The sequence below is a fragment of the Pyrus communis genome, chromosome 12 (genome assembly GCF_041283825.1).
Source record: "Pyrus communis isolate YQ-2024b chromosome 12, ASM4128382v1, whole genome shotgun sequence".
Lineage (NCBI taxonomy): Eukaryota > Viridiplantae > Streptophyta > Magnoliopsida > Rosales > Rosaceae > Pyrus > Pyrus communis.
In genome coordinates this window covers 7,108,801-7,126,536 of record NC_142576.1, presented here as the reverse complement: position 1 = coordinate 7,126,536, position 17,736 = coordinate 7,108,801, and the positions used below count along the sequence as shown (strand labels likewise).

Here is a 17,736-nt window from a genome sequence, read left to right as displayed (position 1 = left end):
TGAGAAGCTATGAGTTTTGATTCGGTCATTGAATACCTCTTGTATTAGTTGATCCCACTGCGTAAAGCCTTCGTTAGGCTTCTCTGTTTTCCACCGCCATTGTGGCGATGATGAGCCTAACAAATGTGTTGATAGTGCGTCCGTGACTCCGGGCAGAAATTTCTCTCTTGGAGAAACAATGGAGTTTCGCATTGCATAGGATGCAAATCGCTAGGGGAGGGATCGTGTAACCGCAATTTGAACATAAGTTCTGTTTTACTTTGGAAAGAATCAACAGGAGAGGGTTAGGAGGACGGGAATTTGAACTTAAAATCTCTTTTGACGTTGGAAGGAAAAGTATCACTATAACTACATCCATGTAAATTGCATGGTTAGAGGTTAGAACTGCCAAAGTTTTTTCCTGTTTCAGAAAGAGTTTTAGTTAGAACAATCTTTTTACTGTCTCGAATTTTAATGTTGTAAAGTTGATAAAAATGGACATTTTTGAAATTGAGGGATAAGTTTTGGCTATATATGATAAAATCTTTACCAAGTATCATAATATAAATGGTTGAATTTTTTTTTCTTTCAAGTATCAAATTAATTGTACTATGAGATTTGATGTACCGAGCTGTATTCCAGCAAAAATATCTCTCCATGGTGTGGGGAATGGTAGGTAAGCTCAGTGACTCAGTGACTCAGTGCCCCATATCCTCCCACATCACCTCCACCAATATTACGCGTTCACATTAATCTGTGAGAAATATCTTCTACTTTGCAATCATGTCCTCTACCAATAAAACAAAACTGGCACAAATCTTTCCAACCTTTTCACACTCCCCAAATCCCCACCCATTTTCAGAAACACGACGACGACATACGCGTACACATCGTCAAAATTTGGGCACTCCCCTAGCCGATCCCACTGAGTATCGCCTTCTTGGTGGTTTTTTGCAGTATCTGTCTCTCACTCGTTCGGATCTTGCCTATGCGGTTAGTCACGTTGCTCAGTTCATGCATCCCCTACGAATACTCATCTTATAACTGCCAAACGACGATTATTAACACTCCAAAAAACTCATGATCCGCCTTCGTTTGTCGGCTCAACTACTTCTGTTTTATGGCTTTGTACTAATCACAAATTTTTTCTTTTTCATTGACCCCACTGCCCACATGACAGCAAGAAGCTTAACACTCATAAAAGCACTCATACACTTTTCTTTTCTTTCCAAAGTTTAAATCTTTCTTTCCCACTTCGCAGTTCACCGGGACGAAGCATATGAGATGATGTTCATAGTTTTTCTGCTGTTCTCGCTGCACAAAGTCGAAGCAGCGTCTTCGTCTGCTTCTTCTTCCTCGGCTTCGAATTATCTGATCGGCCTCGGAAGCCATGACATAACAGGGCCTGCTGCCGATGTGAACATGATGGGATACGCAAATGCAGAGCAGATTGCATCTGGGATTCACTTCCGGCTTCGAGCTCGCGCGTTTATTGTGGCAGAACAACAACAGGGGAATCGTGTGGTGTTTGTGAATCTTGATGCATGCATGGGCTCCCAAATTGTGACAATTAAAGTGCTTGAGAGATTGAAAGCAAGGTACACATACACAACCCTCCTGCTAATGTTTTTTCCTCATTTGTTTGAAGGTTTGATTTTTCTTACTGGGTTTTACTAAAATTGCTCCCTATAAGCATATATTAGGGAATCATAAAAATACAGCCTATGGAAAATGAGCTTATTTGTGACTGTTTTCAGAACAGTTAAAAGCACCAAAAACGCTTTTGACTGCGTTTAGAATAAAGCTAAATGCTTCAAGGCCTTAGAAGCGTTTTTAGGAAACCAAGTTCTCTTTAGAAAGTACTTTCATGACTTTATTTTAGAAAATTTTGACGTATTTCTAATAAACGCACTTTAAGCAAAAGCGCTTATGAGTAGAAGAATGGCGTTTATATACAATTTAGTGTGTATGTTACTCTATTTCATTTACTATTTCATTTTGTGCAATCAAGGTATGGGGACCTTTACACAGAGAAGAATGTGGCAATTAGCGGGATTCACACTCATGCAGGGCCTGGGGGCTACCTTCAGTATGTTGTGTATATTGTGACTTCTCTTGGGTTTGTAAGACAATCATTTGATGTTCTTGTTGATGGCATTGAGAAAACCATTATTCAAGCTCACGAAAATCTCCGTCCCGGTTCAATTTTTGTGAATAAAGGTAAGGAATTTCACTCATAATTTCTGTAGTCTTGTTACCATTTTGTGATGCTATTTTAAATCTTTTGTCATGGTTTTATAGGAGAGCTCTTAGATGCTGGTGTTAACCGCAGTCCAAGCGCATATCTCAACAATCCTGCAGACGAGAGGAGAAAATACAAGTATGATGTTGATAAAGATATGACACTCATAAAATTTGAAGATGACGAGTGGGGCGCTATAGGTAGCTTTAACTGGTTTGCAACTCATGGAACTTCCATGAGTCGTACAAACTCATTGATAAGCGGAGATAACAAAGGAGCTGCAGCACGATTCATGGAGGACTGGTTTGAACAGAAAGGTGTTAAAGGTTTCGATGGCCTATTTGCCAATAGATCAGATACTGGCAGAATCCCCAGAAGAGTCTCAACCCTAGTTCCTAACGATGATGCGAAAGGTAAGTGAAATTTTTTTTGTCCATGATTTAGTGTAGACTGTTCGGCTTTCTAATAACAAATGGTATGTACGTAACAGGCAATGAGTTGATGAGACTCGCCGCCTCCTTTCAACCTTATAAAGGACAACCTGTGACAAGGCTTTCAAGTTCTGCAAGACGGGTTAGGAATGCTTTGAGGAAGGCGGAAAAGCCTGAATTTGTATCTGCATTCTGTCAATCAAATTGTGGCGATGTAAGCCCAAATGTTCTTGGTGCATTCTGCACAGACACAGGACTTCCGTGTGATTTCTATCACAGTACCTGCAATGGCAGAAATGAATTGTGCTATGGCCGGGGACCAGGGTACATGTTTCTACAATCTCCCTAAGATTCATATAATGGTGAAACATCATACCTATGCGGTTTTGAACAATTTCTTCATTTGGCAGTTCCGATGAATTTGAGAGTACTCGCATAATTGGTGAAAGGCAATTCAGAAAAGCTGTGGAACTGTTTGACAAAGCAACTGAGAAGCTCAAAGGGAAGATTGGATACCAACATGCATACATAGATTTTTCCAGCCTTGAGGTCTCAGTTCCGAAAGTTGGAGGGGCTGAGGTAGTGAAAACGTGCCCCGCTGCCATGGGGTTTGCCTTTGCTGCAGGAACCACTGATGGCCCTGGAGCTTTCGATTTCAAGCAGGGCGATGACCAGGTAAGAATTATCTGGAGCAAGTTTGTGCCTTCTTTACATAAATCTTGATTGGTTAAGCAACTCAACTTTGCCATGATTGTTTTCTTTCATGCTTCTGTAGGGTAATGCATTCTGGAGATTGGTAAGGAACGTGCTGAAGGCACCGGACCAGGAGCAAATCAATTGCCAGTGTCCGAAGCCTATTCTGCTTGACACTGGGGAGATGAAGGAACCATATGATTGGGCGGTATGTATATGTAGCTTTTTTACTGGCTCCATGCCAGATTTGTGATGCTGTTAGCGGAATAACTTATGGTGCAAGGCATTACAATTTGAATAATTTCTACGGTGTAAATGTAATATCAGAAGATAATTTTTTTGTCCGAAATTTTTAATTGGCACTGATGAAAATATGTCTAACTACATCTGCAGCCCTCAATACTACCGGTTCAAATTTTACGAATTGGACAGCTTGTCATTCTCTGTGTACCTGGAGGTACAACCAAACCTATTGTATCGTGTTTACAACCTTCGCGCCATTATTGTTCCTCAACGTAGTAAACTAACCTAGATATCCGTTTCTTCAGAATTTACAACCATGGCTGGAAGGCGCCTCCGCGATGCTGTCAAAGGGGTCCTTATCTCTGGAGGTAGGAAAGAATTTGACAACAATGTCCATATAGTCATTGCAGGGCTAACAAATACATATTCACAGTATGTTACCACCTTCGAGGAGTACAAAGTGCAGAGATACGAGGTTCGATTCACTCATCCCTCAACTTTTGTGGTTTGTTCATTCTGTAATTTATCATGTCTTCCAAAATTAGGAACATAATGAACAGAATGGAGTGTTACATTCCCAGAAGAAACACGAATTCTGATTTTTTTTTCACTTTTAAGGGAGCCTCCACGCTTTACGGACCACACACACTTGAAGCGTACATCCAAGAATTCAAGAAACTAGCTGCAGCTCTCGTCAATGGCCAAACTGTCGAACCAGGTCCACAGCCACCAGACCTCCTCGACAAGCAAATCAGCTTACTAGCACCAGTTGTCCTGGACGCCACCCCTCTTGGTGTTAATTTTGGGGATGTTAAAACCGACGTAACTCTAGATTCCACCTTCAAGAGAGGCAACACGGTTGCAGTCACCTTCTGGTCTGCTTGCCCAAGGAATGACCTCCTGACAGAAGGCACATTTGCATTGGTTGAGATTCTACAGAACGACAAAAAGACATGGGTTCCGGCCTATGATGACGATGATTTTTGCTTGAAGTTTAAGTGGTCACGGCCTGCAAAACTTAGCCCTCAGAGCTACGCAACTATTGAATGGAGGATACCGGAAAATGCAGCTTTCGGTGTCTACAGGATTAGCCATTTTGGTGCCTCTAAGAATTTACTCGGGTCCATTCGCCATTTCACAGGTTCTTCAAGTGCTTTTGTAGTAGCTTAGGCAGTTGGACATGCTGCACGAATGCACACTACCAACATTTTAAATTATGTACCGACGCTCCCCACAAGGCTTATTTGTATTGTTGCACTCCGTGCAGAGTGTAGCAGTAGACCGAGGCAGGTGAATAGTTCTTCTCTGCAATATCTAACGTCTTAAGTCAAAGGAGAAATTGTTGAATAAGAAGAGTATCCAAGATAACTCTAATGATCCCAAGAAGAAGAAAATAGAACACACACTTAAAGAAAGCTCACAAAACAAACTAATTAGCAAAGCTTTTCTTCTTTAGCTCTAGGCTTTGTTTTTCTTTGAATGATTTACAATGCTTGAGAACTTAGGTATTTATAGCAAACCAAATGATTAAACTAAGATTATTTATTACCACACAAAACACATTAATTGCACCTAATAATTTTTATTCAACCATACCTAACATTGCCTAACTTTCCTTGCCTAACTTTGACATTGATTTTCAACACTCCCCCTCAATGTCAGCTTTCATTCTTTGCACTGTGCTGAGCAGACAGCGAAAAATTTCGAGCTTGCCTGTACTTAAACTTTTTGTGAACAAGTCCGCAACTTGATCATTCGTCTTGACTTGTCTCATCTCAATCTTTTCTTGTAGAACCTTTTCTCTGATAAAGTGGTAGTGCACTTCCACATGTTTAGTTCTTGCATGAAAGACTGGATTTTCTGCCAAGCGAATTGCCGATTGGTTATCACAGTACAATGGTACTGGATAATCTACTGGTTGATGTAGATCACTCATCAACTGTACCAGCCATGCATTCTCTTGAGCTGCCATTGCTGCAGCTCTATACTCTGCTTCTGTGGTTGACAAAGATACCGTTGGCTGTCTCTTGCTACACCAAGAGATGGTTCCAGAACCAAGCTTAAACACATACCCAGTTGTTGATCTCCTGGTGTCATGATCTCCCGCATAGTCAGCATCACAGTAACCAACTAACTTGCAGTCTTCACCTTTCTTGTACAAAAGACCATAGTCAATTGTACTCTTCACATATCTCAGTATTCGTCGAACGGCTTCCAAGTGAGGCTTCTTTGGATTTTGCATGTACCGACTCATCACACCAACTGCATAAGAAATGTCAGGTCGAGTCAAGGTTAAGTAGATCAGACTACCTACCAATTGTCGATACATCGTCGCATCTTCCAAATCTTTTCCTTCATGTGCACTCATTTTGACATTTGGCTCCATCGGCGTAGAGATCAGCTTGCATTCGAGCATTCCGAACTTCTGCAACAAGTCTTTTGCATACTTTTGTTGACACAGAAATATGCCTTCTTGTGTGCGATCAACCTCTAATCCAAGAAAGTGCTTGAGTTGTCCAAGCTCTTTCATCTTGAACCGAACTGACAAATTTTCCTTTGTTCGACAAATTTCAACCTCATCATCGCCAGTGATGATTAGGTCATCTACGTACACCAGCACGATAGCTAACTTTCCTTCATTAGCTTTAACAAATAAGCTGGAATCTGCATGCGCCACTGAGTAACCACTTTGCGTTAGAAATTCTGCAATTTTACCGTACCACGCCCTTGGTGCTTGTTTTAGACCGTAGAGTGCTTTCCTCAACTTGCACACGTACTCGGGATGAACTTTACTTTCAAAGCCCATTGGCTGCATCATGTAGATCTCCTGATCTAACTCTCCATGCAAGAAAGCATTCTTCACATCCATTTGGTATAGATTCCAATTTTTGTTAGCTGCAAGTGCAAGTAGGACTCGTACGGTTGTAAGCTTTGCTACTGGACTAAACGTTTCATCATAGTCTAGTCCATATTGCTGAGAGAAGCCTCGAGCCACCAACCGAGCCTTGTACCTTTCAACTGAACCATCAGGACGACGCTTTATCTTGTACACCCATTTGCAGGATATGGGTTTCACATCCCTTGGCTTTGGCACCAAATCCCAAGTCTGATTCTGCTTAAGCGCATTGATTTCTTCTTCCATAGCTCTTATCCATTCAGAACTCTGTGATGCTTCTTCAAACACCTCAGGTTCTTTTGGTGCTCCATCAATTATGACAGCATTGGCATATTTAGGATTTGGCTTTCGTACTCTTGTTGACCTTCTTAGTTGTGCTTGTGGAGTTGATACTTCCACTTCACTAGGTCTAACTTCTTGTGGTTGTTGGTACACACCTGTTTGCCAAGGACTCTTAGGTACTTCTTGCTCGACATCGTCTCCAGCAAGCAAATCTTCAGGCTCATCTGGACTTGATTGGATTTGGGCAGCTTGGTCTCCCAGTTTCCCTTGCAATGTATCTTCTAAATCTTTTGGGTCGGGCAACGCCTCATTTTCTGAGCACCAATAAGATGATGCTTCTGCATCCCATTCTTCCTCCAGGGCTAGAGACGCAATGACGTCCCAATCATCTTCACTTTTCTTCTCTAAGTTGGCGACATTACTTTCTGCAGGCCTTTTGAACCAGCAATCCTTCGCCATGTGGCCATTCTTTCCACAATTGTAACACTTGCCCTCAAATCTTTTATTATTCTGGGACTGACCACGGTTGCCGTGATACTTCGGAGCTCCCCCTGGCCGAGAACTCCCTCCTCCTTGATGACCTTTTTCCTTGTCACCATTTCTTTTAGATCCACCACCAGCACGCTGCTTAAAGCTGCCTTTACTTGTGGTGTAGAGTGCTTCCTCCTCACCTTTTAACGAAACCCCTCCCATTTGCTTTGCCAAAGCTTCTTGATCGGCAAGCAAATTCTCGAACTCAACAAGTGATGGTTGGGTCGGCCATCCTTGTACAGCGGCAACGAAGCCTCGATATTCGGGTCTCAATCCATGGATAATTATTCTTTTTATCCTGGATTCTACAATGGCAGCACTAGGATCTAATTCAGAAATTTCGCGGCATATCGACTTCACCTTGTGAAAGTACTGGGCAATCGTCATGTCGCGTTGTACCATCGATAGCAGCTCATTCTCGAGAAATTGCAATTTTGTATCGTTCCTCTTCGAAAAGAGTGTAACAAAAGTGTCCCATGCTTCCTTTGGCGTTTTGGCATCCCGAATGTGCTCCAACATTTCTTCTTCAATTGTGGTCTTTAAAGCAAACATCGCTTTGCCTGCTTTAATTTTCCACTTTCGCAAGACGCCGTTAGCATCTTCCGCTGCCGGTTGTGTAACTTCACTACCACCGACAACCTCCCACAAGTCTTGACCTTGAAGGTAAGACTCTATACACGTTGCCCACGTGTTATAGTTTTGGTTGTTGAGCTTCTTGATTCCTCCAACAACTTGAAGATCACCCATCGTATCGGCAAGACTTTGACTACACCGAACAAGCTTGAGTGATTACCGTGCAGAGTAATACACTACTCTCGACACAAAGAAGCTCCCTCTCAAGGTTTGTGATAACCCCAGCAATAATCTCAAGAAACCTTTTCTGATGTGGAAGATCAGTCAAAACTGCAACCACAGAGCATACTCGGAATTTCAAGAGACTTTACAACCAATGCTCTACCAAGAACGATCCCTGACCGACTTGGCTCTGATACCAATTGTTGAATAAGAAGAGTATCCAAGATAACTCTAATGATCCCAAGAAGAAGAAAATAGAACACACACTTAAAGAAAGCTCACAAAACAAACTAATTAGCAAAGCTTTTCTTCTTTAGCTCTAGGCTTTGTTTTTCTTTGAATGATTTACAATGCTTGAGAACTTAGGTATTTATAGCAAACCAAATGATTAAACTAAGATTATTTATTACCACACAAAACACATTAATTGCACCTAATAATTTTTATTCAACCATACCTAACATTGCCTAACTTTCCTTGCCTAACTTTGACATTGATTTTCAACAGAAATTACAGATTAGTGAAGATTAACGAACTAACGATGCTTTGCCCAACACTAATTACCACCAAACGACACAAGTCCAACCGAAAACCAAACCAAAGTTGCCGGCCTAACGTTGTCTTAACGGAATATGCGACGCCGGCAGTCGACATCTTAATCGCAATCATCAGTTAATTACAACCTAATCAACATCCCTCTCTGATTCCTTCACTGTCTCCGCTTATTCAAAAGGTGCGCGCATTTTGTCCCACTCCAATATTTCAACAATTCAAAGCTGACAATTACCTGAAAAAAAATATTTAAAGGAAACCAACTACATGATTATCACGCGCAACCCCAACCGTCCGATGAAAGAAACAGCAAACGCTCTCACCATTTGTGGGCCCCGCCAAACCATAAAACCGGCATCACCCGTTGACCGTTACCACAACGTATAACTAAAGCTTGCGCCTTACATCCTCTTCGCACTCTTCGATTCCATTCGATTTGGTTTGATTAGATTCTATTCGATTGATTCATATTCGATGACGATGTCTGCGCCGATCGAATGGACGACGGTCTGGATGGTCGCCGCCTGGTACGGCTCCAACATCGGCGTCCTGCTTCTAAACAAGTACCTGCTCACGAACTACGGGTTCAGGTTTCCGATTTTTCTGACGCTCTGCCACATGACGGCGTGTTCGGTGTTCAGCTACGTCGCCATAGCTGTGATGAAGGTGGCCCTACTGCAGAGCCTGAAGTCAAAGGTTCAGTTCGCCAAGATCGCCGGGCTCAGTGTCGTTTTCTGCTTCTCCGTCGTTTGCGGTAACGTGTCGTTGAGGTACATTCCCGTGTCGTTTAATCAGGCCGTCAGCGCCACCACCCCGTTTTTCACCGCCGTTTTTGCTTTCTTGATCATCAAGAAGAGGGAGGCTTGGCTTACTTATGCCGCCCTCATTCCTGTTGTTGCAGGTGTCATCGTTGCTAGTGGGGTAATCTAATCTTTCTCCTTTTTTCCTTCATCTATGTTCTTTTCTGATAAGACCGTCTAACAAATATGCTATGTTATACGTCTGTTAATATGATATGTGAATATAAATCTTATAATTCAAAAATATAACATGGTAAACTTTCTGACTGCGTAACATCTAAACTATATATGGAATATCGTATCATTGCATAGGATGAGAGTGTATCCTTTTTTTTCCCTCCTATTGTGTGGTATAGGAGACTACTTATGTTCTATCCATAGCGCATGCTTGAAATTGGTTTTAGAATGGGTAAAAGTGCTTTTAGATCACCGAGAGCACTTGTGATAGCACTAGATAGAAGAAGTTAAAAGTGCTTATGGGTTAGAAAAACACGAGAGTTTCAGGAAGAACTTGGATTTTTATAAAAATTTCGACGTGATTCTGATAGATGCGTTTCATACCAACTACAACTAAATTTTATTTGAAGAGGTATCATCTGTTTCATACCGACTTTCATATGGTTGCAGGGCGAACCAAGCTTCCAATTTTTCGGGTTTATTATGTGTATTACAGCTACATCTGCAAGGGCATTCAAATCGGTTCTTCAAGAAATTTTGCTTTCCTCTGACGGGTGACTTTTTCTTCGATTCATTTTTGCTGTCTCAATTGTTTTTGTGGTACACAAGTCAAGGACTAGACTTAACGATTCATACTTTTTTGTTTTCCAGGGAAAAACTGGACTCTATGAACCTGCTGTTGTACATGGCACCATTAGCCGTGGCGTTCTTACTTCCTGCAACACTGTTGATGGAGAAAAATGTGGTTGGAATCACAATCGAACTTGCTCGAAAAGATATCAAACTTATTTGGTACCTGTTCTTCAATTCTTCAATGGCTTATTTTGTTAACTTGACCAATTTCTTGGTCACCAAGCATACAAGTGCTTTGACCCTTCAGGTAATAATTGTGTTCACACAATGACATATTTTAGTAATCTCCTTCTGCACAAGACGGGAGAAACTTGCACTCAAACAAAATTGTCAAGGTGGCGGTATCTTAGACCTATCATGTGACGCCGTTATGCCTTAACTTGCCCACTTAGTATCGTGTTATTGATTTGAGATACTGTCACTTTAACGTCTTATTTGCATGTAAATTATTTCTTCATTCAGAGAGATAGGGTTTTTAATTTTGACTATATAATTGGTCTTTCTTAAAAACAGGTGCTGGGGAATGCAAAAGGGGTAGTTGCTGTGGTGGTCTCAGTTTTGATATTTAAAAATCCAGTGTCATTCATGGGGATGGCGGGTTATGCACTCACTGTCCTTGGAGTTATTTTGTACAGTGAAGCCAAGAAGAGGTATAGTCGAATCCATCTCTAGGGCAAATGTTTGGGGGCCAATGCACCTTTTTGTGGAGAGATTTTTTAATGTGACGGGAATGCAGGGTGGTACATCACGTTTTTTCTATATAAATGGTAAGATTTTGTGTTAAAAAAGTAATAACGTAAAAAATAACATTTCCTACCACTTATATAATAATACGTAGTGTACCACTCGCGTTACGGCTACAAGGAAAAATTTCTCCTTTTTGTGCCCACTTTCATCTTCTTTTTTGTCCATGCCCAATGCGCTTGCGGTGATTCGAACTTAGAAATATAGAATCTCTTTCGACATTTGAAAGAGAAGTACCATTAGTTCAATATATAGTGTACACTTTTGTCGGTATTGTTTGCAAATTGTAAAATAAACTAGCTCGATTGCAGTTAATCAGTAGCAATATGCAGGTGGTATGAAAAACTATTGATTTTCACTTTGTTTGGGCAGTGTTTGCTTAAATACGTTTCGAAATTAACGTTACAATGATTAACTGATCATACGACCAGTGGAAACAAAAGATCTATGTGTGTATCTATTGTTCTATTTAAAATGGTAAGAATAACGAATGTTCACCATAAATGGCGAAGTCATGAATTGTAAAGCGAAATATAAAAGGATAGAAGTTTCTGACTTCTTTTTGTCGTGCTCCATAAAAACACATTCGGTTGCGAAAACTCGTCAAACACTTTCACAATCTTGTCCGTTTCTCCGCATTTGGAATACAATTCAATCAACGCATACACACAAACACATTCAATGCAACCTCGTCATGCTTCTTCATACATATTATTTTCATATGTGAGTACATTAACCTTGCACATGCCGTTAGAGCAATGAGAGTGGTGAAATTATTGAGCTTTTCATCATTGCTTTTTGACTCATCATGTTATGGAAGAGATACAAGGTATCTTCCCATCGATCTCTACAATAGCTTATGAGCATGGCATTCAAAAGAGAGACACTTAAGTGGGGTGTTTCATTAAACACCTTGCGGGTATGACCGATTGACTCATATAATTTATAAGTATGCATATTGGGCTCTATTCGCTCACTCAATATTGCATTAAAATACCTCTTGGGCATCATATACCGGTTGTGGCACATAATGGCCTTAAATAGAGTCTCATAGGACTTGAAACTTCTCTACACACACAGTTCCTTTATACTACCAAACAACTTAACAGACTTTTGAATACTTATAGCCTCATCGTAGTGCTCCTTAACGACACTGTTCTATGTTTTTTTTTTATCATAGACCAAAACAACTTTGTTTTGGCTTGCGTATTAAAAAAATAAAACACAGAAGAAGTAATGAAGCATAAAACACAGAAAGTAACGAAGTAGTGCAGCAGATTCAACAATAATTCAAAGGACCAAAAGGGTGAAATCCTCACTCTCAATGACGATTTTCAGCAATCGAAGAAGCGGCCACCCCTCCTTATCCTCATGTAGCTTCACCATGTTCACAGTCAAAATTCCTCAAATAAGCCGTGTGTTGGATTATCTAGCGCGATTTGCACCCACACATTATTATTTGTATACTACTGCACTCAGCACCTTATCTCAAGATTCAAAGTTATTTCCCCTATAGTATCACTAGTGAAAAAAGTTACGTCATCACAATTAAGCACAAGTTCGTATACTTCTCGTATTAAGTGAGTTGAACTTGAGACCAGTTATCTCGTTTTTTTGAAAAAATAAAAATAAAAAAGTGAGTTGAACTTGAGACCCCCTTCCACTTAAACCTTTACTCCTTTTTATTTTTATTTATTTTTAATTTATTTTTATTTTTTCCCCAAATAGAACCTTAAATTTATTTATTTTAATTTTTCGTTAAAAAACCAAAAGCCCACACCAGCCCTCAAGTGGATCAGCCCAATAACGAACCCAAGAAACCAAACCAGTAAACCAGTCTCCTCCTTCTTCCAAATCTCGTCCCGTAACCCACCCGTCAATCAACACAATTTCAGAGTTTCTTCTTCTTCTTCCGCCGATTTTCCCCAATTCAGTTCAGGTATTGCTTAAATTTCTTCTTCTTTTTTTTTTTTTTTCTTAATCCCCACATAATTTAATATCTAATTACTAATTCACTTCAATTTCTATCGGATTGTATTAGGGCTTGCGGCGGTAACTGAATACCATACCCTTTTCAGACTTGGGTTGCTCGAGCTTACGACCGCCGACGACGTCGTAACGAAGAATTTCCGGTAAGTCTATTTGCTCGTCCCGATCAGTCCAGAGAAAATTGGAAATTTGAGATGTGAGCTTTGGAATGCAATACCAACTTCTAATTGCATCCTGAATTGGATTCAATGGAACCAAACCGAGATTTCATGCTGCAAATTCCAATTTTTAGGATCACCTGCTTAGTTTAATTCCTGATTGATACAGAGTTTCGAGAGAACATGTGAAAATTCAACTTGTTGGTATTACTTTTTTTTTGTAGCACCCACCTGAACCTTGTAGATTAGCTTATCGCAGTTGGAATTTTTTCAGGTCAACCTTTGTTTTATTCAATGATGTTCTGCCTGTGTTGTTTCTGTGTTTGGTTCTTACAACTTAGGAATACCTTGTGGCTGACTGCTTACCTCTAGATTCGTCTTTTGCTTGTGTAGATTTGTGGATAAGCTATAGTCTTTGCGCCTTCTCGTGTCTGACTGTTATCAGTCTTCGATAATTTCCTTAATTCTGGTCATAGACATGAGAAATAAACACGCTAATATCGAACCAAATTCTGGTCAATCTAGTTTTAATTTTCAATCCCAGATAAATGCATCAGTGCTTATACATCAATTGCCATCCATGTGTAAGTGCATAATACACTCTTTTAAATAACCCCAATATGGGGACTTATCATTTTCTATTCATCTACAGGAGAAGATATTCAGTCTCGTAATTGTATGCTGAAGTGGAAATTGTAAGGGTGCTATAGTAAGTCGCAAACTTTATACATCGATTAGAAGAGGGTAACAGTATAGTGAAAGATGCTTCAGATCCGGCTTAAGAGTGTTACACCACCAGAGGGCGCTGCAGGGGCAAAACACTTGGCAGAAGAGACTGTGACTGTCGCATGCCCTGACCACCTTGTCCTTGCTGATCTTCCTGTGGCAAAGGGCATTGGTGCAGCAACCACCACTACTCTTGTCAAGTCTGTAGGCCGCAGGTCTCGTCGGCAGCTTGGAGAACGTGTCCACTTTTGTGTTAGCTGCGATTTTCCAATTGCTATCTATGGACGCCTGGTACGGACCAACTAAATATGTCTTTCCATATCTTCGAGTTGCTTTCCCTTTAAATTTTTCCCTCCTTGTATTGGGTTTCAATATGGTCTTGGTGTTATTTTCATAACTTGAGCCTCATACCTTTAGACGCTGGGGAAATTAACTAGCTTGTGTTCTTGCAGAGCCCTTGTGAGCATGCCTTTTGTCTGGATTGTGCTAGGAGTTACTCAATATGCTATCTGTAAGATTTCTGAACTTTACATGTGTTCCTTTTCTTTCGCCTTGTGAAGGAGCAGAAGGGTTTTCTTGGGCTTGCATGTGTACTTTTATTATTTAGAGGAGGGCTAACCCAAGGGATTTAAATTGAGGGATAAAACACTATAAGGCTAAACTTCTTAGGAATTGGCTCGTCAATGGTTGTGTCCTATTTTATTTAGGATTCTTTTAGGAAAGCGAAAGGTGCACATATTCTTGTCCTACAAGGATTAGGAAAGAATTAAGTTTTCTTGAACTATTAGATTAGGAATCTTAAAGCAGAAACGGAATAGGAATGTAAGTAATAGAATAGGAAAATAAATCAGAAAATAGGCATGTAAACTGCACCCTGTACCTATAAATAGGGTGCGGCAAGGGGCAGAGAAACAAAAAGAAAATAGAGACAGCTGAGAGAAGTCAGAGGGATTTGTTCTTGGGAACTTTAATGAAAAACCACATTTTTACACTAAAAAGTCAATCCTGGTACTATTCACTTTACCCTTTATTTTGTCCTTATTGTTAAAACTCAAACTTTTCAAGCCCTTTTCATTAGTTTTCCTTTTGTTCTAGGGTTTACAAAAGCACTGTATGCTCTATTATCAATTCAAAGAAGTCGTGTTTTCTCTACTTAAGACAAATCACAACTGGACTTAGGCAAAAGTTTTCCCGAACCAGTATAAATCTTGTGTGTTTGTAGTTATTTTCTATTTGCTAAGTTTAGTCTACTGCGATATATATCAAAGAACAAGTTCCATGGGGAGATGAAAATCTAATAAAATTTGCATCAATAAATTATTGATTACCACCATGCATAGGATTTAGTTGATGAATGATTTGAACATCTAACTTTCATGATTTATGTTTCACAGTTGTGATGAACGCATCCAGAAGATTCAGACAATCAAAATGATGGAGGGGATCTTCATTTGTGCAGCACCTCACTGTCTGAAATCTTTTTTGAAGAGGGGTGAATTTGAATCTCATATTCACGAGAACCATGCATACCTTCTTCAGCTAAATGGAGACAAAATGGATGGAAATGAATCAGAATCTCAAAATATCAAACAATGTACAGTATCTGAATCCACTGCTCGTGCTCCATCAAGGCCAGTATTTTCCCCTGGTTCAAATTCTCAGCTCCATGACCGCGAGGACAAAGCTCGGCTTCAACAGTCTAGAGAACAATCACTTCCAAGGCCAGTCATGCAGCCCAACCCAGCCCCAGCTTTTGGGCAAGTTCAGAATAACCCACCAGACCCCAGTCAGCCCCCAGGCTTTGACAGGCCTGCTCCCCACAATCTTTTCCATCGACAAAGCTATGATTCAATGGGTGCTCCAATGCAGGAATCTGGCCAGTTTTCTGATAAGCAGCAAGGAATTTTATCTGAGACTCCCTTTTCTGAATATCCACCCATGCATTCCATTCCGCCCCCCAATTATGAAATTCCTGTTAATTCCAGTCAAATGAGGATGCCCCTTCCATATGGCTTTCCTTTTCCCAGTGATGGATCCCAACAATTTTATGGTGCTCCCTATGAGATGGCACGACAGGATTCAGCCCCAGATGTTGGACCAGAACAGGGGTCGTTACTGGGTTTCGCCCCAGGTTCAGTTGGGAACATGAATTTTCCGGCTAGTTATCCACAGTCTTGGAATGCAGGACAGGCTGGTGTTCCTTTTGAAGCTTCAACAGGGGGTCAAGGAAATACAGATGGTTTCTCTAACTCTGCAGAGTCTCAAGGAAAAGCTGCATTTTACCAAGGAGAATATGGACGGAATCCCGGGGGTTTGCCCTTCAATTCTCCGCAAATGACCAACAAAGCAATGGAAGCAGTGCAGGGTGGTAACACTATGGATCCTAGGGACGGCAAAGGTGTTTTAGCAGCACAGCCCATGTCACTTCCTCCGCCGCCTCCACCCCCACATCACATGTCCCAACTCAAACGTAAGTTTTATCAAGGCGATACTGGACGAGACGGATAGGGCTAGGTCTGGAAACATGACTACCCCCTGATGGATGGTGGTGGCCATGTCCAGAAAAGATTAATTTTTGTAATTTTTCCCTTTTTTTCCCCTCCCTGGAACTGGTTGCTGTTATATTGGTCCAAGGTTCTCTCTGAGTACTTGTATTTCCATGCTTCCGGTTAAACTTTTTGTTCCAATTTTTAATAGTTTGCACGTGTCGAATTTAAAAATGAAGACAATACCTGTATAGCCGTTTTGGAGGTATGCGGAAATCATTTCTCCTTAATGCGGCTTTTGACGGTAGTATTTTAAAATATTTCTCAAAAAGGGGAAAAGACGAAAATATCATTTTGAATGGGATAAAAAAGGACAAAATGTTTGGATTGGAAATGGAGTATAAGTGCAGATAACAACTGGATTGACACGAACACCACAAAAGATATAAATAGTTAACACAACTTGATTACCATCGTTACATGCAACCATGCAAGAGTGGAGTCATTATACATAGGGAAATTGCTAAAATGATCATTTGGCAACTCTCAGTTGCTGATATTATCAATCTTTATTTTTGTCCTCGATGTTCGATCAACGTCGTTGATTTTTCATTTTGATCATTTTAGCCAATCTCGCTCACGGAACCAAAAGGTTAATAATAATAAGAATAATGCTATGTACGTAAGAATGTGTTACAGAAAATTAAAAATTCAACTCAAAAACTTAAAATGAATATGGGAGGGTCTCTTTAAGAATGTCTAGCGAGATATTTATTCAGGGCGAGTCCTTTCTGATTCCATTAAATCTAGTCTCTGTGAGTGACAAACACGAGACTACATTAACCCTTAGTCCAACTAAATTTAATGAAGACTAGCGATGACAAACATACGCATCCTAGAGAATTTGCACGAAGTGGTATTTTGGGAAGCAACAAAATATTGATGGTATTTTTGTATGACAACATGAGAGGAAAGTAAAAGGAAATCGATAAACTACCCTCTTACATTAAATCAAATTCTTGAATTTGTGGTGTGCAATTCCAAATTTAAGGGTATTTCATTACGGATTTTTATTCTTTACTGATAAAAAAAATGAAGGAGAAAAGACTTATTTACCTTTCTTTTTATGTTTACTAATTAATAAAACAATCATTGTCAACCAAAATCCTATGAAATTACCAGTTTAACTCTCTAATTAAAATATAACATGAATAAGAAATATGAGGTAGAAATATAATTTCACACAACCAAATTTTGCTGTTTTTTTTTTTTTTTTTTGAAAGCCTCACATACATGCAATCCTAACATATCTCTAATTAAAAAAATTAAAATAAAGTAAAAAATTTCCTCACTCCCACATTCTCTATCACTTTCTTCGT

General features: G+C 40.1%; 3 protein-coding genes across 3 annotated transcripts; all 3 read left to right on the top strand.

The window, feature by feature from the left end:
- Positions 1 to 719: 719 nt before the first annotated feature.
- LOC137745724 (neutral ceramidase 2) lies at positions 720 to 4,920 on the top strand. The gene is made up of 10 exons (XM_068485727.2): positions 720 to 972; positions 1,241 to 1,577; positions 1,991 to 2,199; positions 2,281 to 2,634; positions 2,712 to 2,976; positions 3,063 to 3,327; positions 3,428 to 3,553; positions 3,739 to 3,802; positions 3,894 to 4,063; positions 4,207 to 4,920. Exons 2-10 carry the CDS (start codon positions 1,264 to 1,266, stop codon positions 4,756 to 4,758), a joined length of 2,319 nt encoding a protein of 772 aa, XP_068341828.2. The 5' UTR covers positions 720 to 972; positions 1,241 to 1,263; the 3' UTR covers positions 4,759 to 4,920.
- Positions 4,921 to 8,985: 4,065 nt separating this feature from the next.
- Positions 8,986 to 11,359, top strand: LOC137745726 (putative sugar phosphate/phosphate translocator At3g11320). The gene is made up of 4 exons (XM_068485728.2): positions 8,986 to 9,565; positions 10,072 to 10,175; positions 10,273 to 10,501; positions 10,768 to 11,359. Exons 1-4 carry the CDS (start codon positions 9,119 to 9,121, stop codon positions 10,924 to 10,926), a joined length of 939 nt encoding a protein of 312 aa, XP_068341829.2. The 5' UTR covers positions 8,986 to 9,118; the 3' UTR covers positions 10,927 to 11,359.
- Positions 11,360 to 12,786: 1,427 nt separating this feature from the next.
- Positions 12,787 to 16,545, top strand: LOC137745301 (E3 ubiquitin-protein ligase HAKAI homolog). The gene is made up of 5 exons (XM_068485233.2): positions 12,787 to 12,937; positions 13,040 to 13,130; positions 13,798 to 14,162; positions 14,324 to 14,382; positions 15,266 to 16,545. Exons 3-5 carry the CDS (start codon positions 13,908 to 13,910, stop codon positions 16,377 to 16,379), a joined length of 1,428 nt encoding a protein of 475 aa, XP_068341334.2. The 5' UTR covers positions 12,787 to 12,937; positions 13,040 to 13,130; positions 13,798 to 13,907; the 3' UTR covers positions 16,380 to 16,545.
- The last annotated feature ends 1,191 nt before the right edge of the window (positions 16,546 to 17,736 follow it).

Coding starts and splice junctions, on each gene's coding strand:
- LOC137745726 (XM_068485728.2), top strand. CDS start 9,119: ATGACGATGTCTGCGCCGATCGAATGGACGACGGTCTGGATGGTCGCC. Junction 9,566..10,071: donor GTGTCATCGTTGCTAGTGGG/GTAATCTAATCT, acceptor ATATGGTTGCAG/GGCGAACCAAGCTTCCAATT. Junction 10,176..10,272: donor ATTTTGCTTTCCTCTGACGG/GTGACTTTTTCT, acceptor TTTGTTTTCCAG/GGAAAAACTGGACTCTATGA.
- LOC137745724 (XM_068485727.2), top strand. CDS start 1,264: ATGATGTTCATAGTTTTTCTGCTGTTCTCGCTGCACAAAGTCGAAGCA. Junction 2,635..2,711: donor TCCTAACGATGATGCGAAAG/GTAAGTGAAATT, acceptor TGTACGTAACAG/GCAATGAGTTGATGAGACTC. Junction 3,554..3,738: donor AGGAACCATATGATTGGGCG/GTATGTATATGT, acceptor CTACATCTGCAG/CCCTCAATACTACCGGTTCA.
- LOC137745301 (XM_068485233.2), top strand. CDS start 13,908: ATGCTTCAGATCCGGCTTAAGAGTGTTACACCACCAGAGGGCGCTGCA. Junction 14,163..14,323: donor TTGCTATCTATGGACGCCTG/GTACGGACCAAC, acceptor GTGTTCTTGCAG/AGCCCTTGTGAGCATGCCTT. Junction 14,383..15,265: donor AGTTACTCAATATGCTATCT/GTAAGATTTCTG, acceptor TATGTTTCACAG/TTGTGATGAACGCATCCAGA.